Below are 7,164 nucleotides of genomic sequence, written 5' to 3' on the forward strand. Positions count from 1 at the left end.
CTTATCTAAATTTGATTCCTGCGTTCATTTTTCTGAACATGTTTTCACTTTGTCATGGTGGTTTTGTGTGTAGATGGTTGAAAAAATTATGAATATATTTAATTGTTTTTGTATTCAGGCTGTAACACAACAAAATGTGGAGGTATGAATACTTTCTGAAGGCACTGTAGTTCAATCACTATGTCAAACCACATGAACACACACTCACCCCCTGTCTGCCGCTCCCTGTAGCGGGTCACACTCTGGACCTGTTGGAGCCGCTAGTGAAGTTCCAGGTGGGCCTGAAGAAACTCCAGCTCCATGAGGAGGAACACGTGCTGCTCATGGCCATCTGCCTGCTGTCTCCAGGTATCCATCTACCATCTACCTGACCGCTGCCATCTGTGCTTGTTTGTGTTTGTGTGTGTGTGTGTGTGTGCTTGGTTATACTGAGTGCACAAAACATTAGTTTTCACCTGGTCAGCAGGTGTTCCTAGGATCCCTTATTGATGTCACTTGTTAAATCCACTTCAATCAGTGTAGATGAAGAGGAGGAGATGGGTTAAAGAAGGATTTTGAGACAATTGAGACATGATTGTATTTGTATGGCTTTGAAACGGGTATTTTTATTTATTTTTATTTAACCTTTATGTAACTAGGCAAGAACAAATTATTATTTACAATGACGACCTACTATGGGCAAACCCAGACGATGCTGGGCCAATTGTGCACCGCCCTATGGGTCTTCCAATAACGGCCGGTTGTGATACTGCCTGGAATCAAACCAGGGTATGTGGTGATGCCACTAGCACTGAGATGCAGTGCCTTAAACCACTGTGGCACTCGGGAGCCCCAATGGTAGTAGGTGTCAGGTGCACCGGTTTGAGTGTGTCAAGAACTGCAATGCTGCTGGGTTTTTCACATTCCACAGTGTCTCGTGTGTATCAAGAATAGTCCACCACCCAAAGGACATCCAGCCAACTTGACACAACTGTTGGAAGCATTGCAGTCATCCAACATGGACCAGCATCCCTGTGGAACGCTTTCGTCACCTTGTAGAGTCCATGGCCCGATAAATTAAGGCTGTCCTGAGTGCAAAAGGGTGTGCAACTGAATTTTAGGAAGGTGTTCCTAATGTTTTGTACACTGTATGTTTGTATGGTGTGTTTGTGTGCATTCCCATCTCTTCTTAACTCCTTTTGACAGCCTCTCCCTCCTCCCCTCAATGTAGATCGTCCAGGGGTGCAGGACCACGCTAAGATCGAGGATCTCCAGGACAGTCTGTCAGAGGTGCTCCAGGCCTACATCAGGGTGAACCACCCGGGAGGACGGCTGCTCTACGCCAGAATGATCCAGAAGCTGGCCGACCTGCGCAGCCTCAACGAGGAGCACTCCAAACAGTACCGCTCGCTGTCCTTCCAGCCCGAGCACAGCATGCTGCTCACCCCGCTGGTGCTGGAGGTATTTGGGAGCGAGGTGTCCTAGCAGCCACGCCGACCCCCACCACCACACCTCTGATTGGAAGATATGGACAGACGATCCCTCCCGTGAGGACCCCCGGGAGTTAATTTGTTGAGTTGCTGGATAGAGGGCTCAGCGATGGGGGTGATGGAAGGGTCTCTGAGAGGGAATAGCGGAATGGACCGGAAAGTCACACTGTCACAGAAAAGGTTTTGTTGGGTTAATCAGGGTATTATGGATAAATAGAGGAGGAAGGGGCTTCGATAAGGTTGTAATTTCCCGTTCATAAGAAAAAGGCAATTTCAAACAGAATGTATTTATAACTAAACTATAAATATACAGTACCAGTCAAAAGTTTGGACACACCTACTCATTCAAGGGTTTTTCTTTATTTTTACTATTTTCTACATTGTAAAACAATAGTGAATACATCAAAACCATGAAATAACACATATGGAATCATGTACTAACCAAAATAATGTTAAACAAATAAAACATATATTTTATTCTTTAGATTCTTCCAAGTATTCAGGTGACCCTTTGCCTTGATGACAGCTTTGCACACTCTTGGCATACTCTCAACCGGCGTCACCTGGAATGCTTTTCCAGCAGTCTTGAAATAGTTCCTACATATGCTGAGCATTTGTTGGCTGCTTTTCCTTCACTCTGCGGTTCAACTCATCCCTAACCATCTCAATTGGTTTGAGGTCGGGTGATTGGGGAGGCCAGGTCATCTGATCCAGCATTCATTATTCTCCTTGGTCAAATAGCCCTTACACAGCCTGGAGGTGTGTTGGGTCATTGTCCTGTTGAAAACAAATGATAGTCCTATTAAGTGCAAACCAGATGGGATGGTGTATCGCTGCAGAATGCTGTGGTAGCCATGCTGGTTAAGTGTGCCTTGAATTCTAAATAAATTACGACAGTGTCACCAGCAAAAGACCCCCACTCTATCACACCACCTCCTCCATGCTTCACGGTGGGAACTACACATACGGAGATCATCCGTTCACCTACTCTGCGTCTCACAAAGACACGGCGGGTTGGAACCAAAAATCTCAAATGTGGACTCATCAGATCAAAGGACAGATTTCCGTTGTATGTCCATTGCTCATGTTTCTTGGCCCAAGCAAGTCTCTTCTTCTTTTAAGTGTCCTTTAGTATTGGTTTCTTTGCAGCAATTTGACCATGAAGGCCTGATGTTGAGATGTGTCTTACTTGAACTCTGAAGCATTTATTTGGGATGCAAATTTAAGGTACAGTTAACTCTTATGAACTTATCCAGAGGATAAGCAGAGGAAACTCTGGGTCTTCCTTTCTTGTGGCGGTTCTCATGAGAGACAGTTTCATCATAGCGCTTGATGGTTTTTGTAATGATGGACTATCGTTTCTCTTTGTTATTTGAGCTTTTCTTGCCATAATATGGACTTAGCCCTATTTGGTAAAAGACCATCTTCTGTACCACCCCTACCTTGTCACAACACAGCTGATTGGCTCAAACGCATTAAGAAGTAAAGGAATTTCACAAATGTACTTTTAATAAGGCACACCTGTTAATTGAAATGCATTTCAGGTGACTACCTCATGAAGCTGTTTCAGAGAATGCCAAGAGTGTGCAAAGCTGTCAAGGCAAAGGTTGGCCACTTTGAAGAATCTCAAATACAATTAAAAAAAAAAAAAATTATACACTTTTTTGGTTACTACGTGATTCCATATGTGTTATTTCATGGTTTTGATGACTTCACTGTTATTCTACAATGTAGGAAATAGTCAAACAAAGAAACATTTGAATGAGTAGGTGTGTCCAAACCTTTGACTGGTACTGCATATACATACATGCAAGCTAATGTCTATATTTAAGGTTGTTTCTACTAAAACAAGTGGTTGAGTAGTCCTCTGTGTATATATGTAGGCCCCAATTTGTGTGCATATGAATGTGTGTATGTATTGACGTAGGGTTTTTCAATTGCACGCACACACAAATACACCCCGAGTAGAGTGCAAGGGACCTTTTTTTTTAATTTTTTTTTTGTTTCTGTATGAGAATAGTGAATGACCACAAAAGGGTGTTGAGTACAGGCTCTGACGAAGTGTTTAGTAGTGGGACTGACATCTGTTTAAGGCTCCATTAATGTATTGTGGAAAGTGTCGGCTACACACAGGATATATGTGGATCATTTGGTAACAATTTGGTTCTGTTGCCCCCTTTCAAACTTCAAAATATACACATTTAGCATTTAAAACCTCTTTCCTTCATAAGAGTAAAGAGAAACATGTTTTATTATTATTGGTTAAACTAGCTAAAATAAGATGGCTAAACTAACCTGTTAAGGTGACAACTGCCCTGCCTCAGGGAGAAGTTAGCCTGATATTGTTAATTGTACAATATACATTTTGAGTAGTACGTACGCAAGCTTACAATCAAGAGGGGGAGTCATCGCTGGTCAAACCTGTTTGTAATGATGTAATAATTACTGTAGTAACTACTAAAACCTTTTTAATCAAATCTGCAGATGCTCTTCATGCCTGATCAAATTCTATTCATGCAATACAATTACAATGTCACCCCCACCAGTTTCTGTTTGAGAGCCATGTTATGGCCTTAGTGGGTTGAAGGTTCAGCACATCACGAGTGTGTTTCTGCTCACGCCGTCTGCAGGTCTTGGTCACCCTCTTGTGGTCGTTGTCTGTAAATACCACTTGCTATTTCTGTACATAATAAGGAAAGAAATAATTCAGTTGTTGGGAAGAATGCTCTGGTGATATATGCAAATATGAGATGTGCTATTTTAGTATATAGTGTGTATATATAGCTATAGTATATATAGTATATATATATATACACACACACACTTTTTTGGGTGTGTGCAAACTCATTGGTTTTATTCAATTTGAGATTGTGTTTCCTGACATCAGCGTTCATGCCGCTGCACCAAAATCTTTCCACATACTGAGGAGACATTCTGACTCAACCTGCTGCTCTGTAAAGCTGCTCTGTAAAGCTACCATACCGTTAGAACCAGGAAAAAGACAACACAATCTTGTTCATGCTCTTTACTACTAACACTGCTTCAACTCAAACAGGCAAGGATAAAGGCCAATCAGTCGCCGTCGTGGCGGACATGCCTCTCTCTCCAACACGCCAGCCAGCCTGGCAGACACTCTTCATAGCTTTAATGCGACGGCATCCATTCAGGACCAACTCAACAGCTGTAGTGCATCAAGAGCTGATGGGACGGAGTTTGTGAGCAGCGGCTTTGGATATGTCACACCGATGGAAGGTGTGACGTCTCTTACCTGGGAAGTGATTAACACTGAACTGATCCAGTGATGAGAGTTTGGGGAGGTGGGCTCAGGTGTGAATAAAGGAGTGACTGTATAGAAGTGTATAGAAAGTAAGAATCACAGAAGTGCAGTGTACAGAGCTCCTGAGCCAAAGTCTGATATTTTCTCCCATTGCAGCAATGTCCAGACCCCACTGTGTGTAGACCAGGTGTTGTGGAGAAAGAATGCAACAACAAAAGAGTATGCTATCACATATACATAAATCAGTTTAAAGGAATGCAGGAAAGATCGGGTCAGGGGTTCTGATGGGAGGAACTCCTCCAAGAGCTCTCTCTGCCTGCTGCCAAGCTGGCTCAGAAAGACCGGCCCAAAAACTGCACCCCTCTCCCAATGCAGGTCAGCAACTCCACCTCAGTAGCCTTACAAAACCCTGTTAAACATTTAACAGATACCTCAATGAAACTGAACACTTTCATAATAGAATAGAAGGGAACCAAACATGTGACACACACACCATGATGTTTCTTCAGCAACTTCTGCAGTGTTCTGTTTTTTATCAAGCAAAAAGTTGCCAGGTTCTTTTGAAGAAAAACTGCCTCGAGGGCTGTGTTGCAGGCCATGTATAGGGATGCATTGTCTGTTTTTCTAATCGCAGCGCGATAATCATGTGTAAAAGAGGCAGGCGATATAAACGGTCCACAATGTAAACAAAGAGTCCGTTAATCTAAATCTATGGTTCCCGCTGTCACAGTCAAAAGTCCTGTCCTAATCAATATTTTAATTTTTGAGGAATAAGCGAGGCCGAGGAATGACTCCGTAATAATATGTATATCATGTAGTCACCATGGCTGAGTTCAGGCAGGGCTTCTGTGATCATTACCTTTTTAGGTTTACTTTGACGTCACCTGGATTGGCTAAAATAATACATGAAGGTAATACATTTTCTTCTTTCAATGTATTGTTAAGATCAGTCGATTATTGTAGACAGGTTCCTGATGAGGCACTGATCACATATTGCCTATATTTTGGCCTGTATGGTTGCTGCTGCTGTTGGTGGCTTTGTTGTATTGCTCTGGTGATGTGGGAAGCAAGCTGAATCCTTGTTAGTTCATTGTATAGAGCCCTGTTTTAACCAAAACAAACTACCTCTCCCTTTGCACATGTATTTTTGGCATGATTGTGTTTCATCTTTTCTTATTTTAATACTAATTCATTGTATTTATTCATTTTACTTCTCAAATGCTGGATGATTTATCTCAACACACCTCAAAATAAGCCTCCAGATCAAGAGGAAACGGTTGTTACTCCACGTCTGTCTGTTGGGGGGGGAGGAACCGGGATATTTTGACATCACTTCCACGCTAGAGGCCTCAGTTAGCGATCTGCATAGTGTGTGTATGATGTCGTAGTGTCAAGATTGATGGATTTTCTTATGAACCGCTTATCATGTTTATATCCTGTCTTGATGGTTTCGATGTCTGCTTTGCAGCCAGCTGCTCAGTCACCGGCTCGGTCTGCCCTCAGCTCTGTGTTCTACTGCCCCTTTTAGCTCATGGTTCTGCAATCCAGGGCTTTTTTGTATCACGTGGATGTAAAGGACACAGCCCCATGGTAGCACAGTGCTTTACCAACTAAGCATACCGTTTTAAATGGGTTTCTGTAAAGGATTCAATGAAAGTGTGTGTGTGTGTCAGTTTTTTTGTGGTGATGGTTGAAGAGGCTGGGCAGTTATCTACCTACGTTCTTGAGAAACGTGGAAGTTTTTCTTTATGATCGAGAGAGATGAGGAAAGATTGAGTAATCGCATGAATGTTGTGCACTGTTTGGAGTCTTTTTATTTTTGCTCTGATTATCCTCTGCTACCTCTTTTTAGTATGCGCTTGCTCACATGCACACGCACGCATACAGTACTACAAACGCATACAGTACTACAAACGCATACAGTACTACAGTATGTGCACAGACTCAATATGCACTTCTATTTCACCAGCAGTTTTTGCCAATGATGCACTTGTTTGTCTCCTCTGCTCTGGCTTTTGTCTGAAATCTATTACTGATGATCACTATAGCAAATCACCAGTCGTTTAACATTGAATGCACATTATAGCTCAGTTACCTTGGTGTGCCTAGAAACCAGAGCCTTATTTTGGGACAATAAATATCAGGGGTTTATTAATGAAACACATTTAAAATTTTAAAATGTATTTAAGACCATGTTCAAATGGCTTTTCACAACTCAGTTTTATTTTATTATCAATCTTCATGGGTTAGGAGAACATGCCATCAGCTCACCCCTACCGGGAAGCACATTTTAAATGAGGATCCACCAGACGCAAATATGCTTCACATCTTTAAAGCTGAGGTGACGCTTTAGTTTCAGGGGTGGGGATGTACAGAAGGCCAACATAACACGTCTATACACTGTCTCACCTGACAGGT

The 7,164-nt window shown here is 42.3% G+C and overlaps 1 protein-coding gene across 7 annotated transcripts in view; it reads left to right on the plus strand.

Moving 5' to 3' along the window:
• LOC100136219 (vitamin D3 receptor A) overlaps positions 1-6,402 on the plus strand; it is a 92,443-nt gene extending 86,041 nt beyond the window's left edge. For all 7 annotated transcript variants that reach the window (XM_090203245.1, XM_021566307.3, XM_090203244.1 and 4 more), the window contains 2 exons: positions 232-348; positions 1,211-6,402. In XM_090203245.1, the coding sequence (XP_090059371.1) occupies positions 232-348; positions 1,211-1,464 (371 nt within the window). In that variant the 3' untranslated portion in view covers positions 1,465-6,402. The remainder of the gene's footprint in view (positions 1-231; positions 349-1,210) is intronic.
• The last annotated feature ends 762 nt before the right edge of the window (positions 6,403-7,164 follow it).

This window comes from Oncorhynchus mykiss, chromosome 16 (genome assembly GCF_057628025.1).
Source record: "Oncorhynchus mykiss isolate SJ-2025 chromosome 16, ASM5762802v1, whole genome shotgun sequence".
NCBI lineage: Eukaryota > Metazoa > Chordata > Actinopteri > Salmoniformes > Salmonidae > Oncorhynchus > Oncorhynchus mykiss.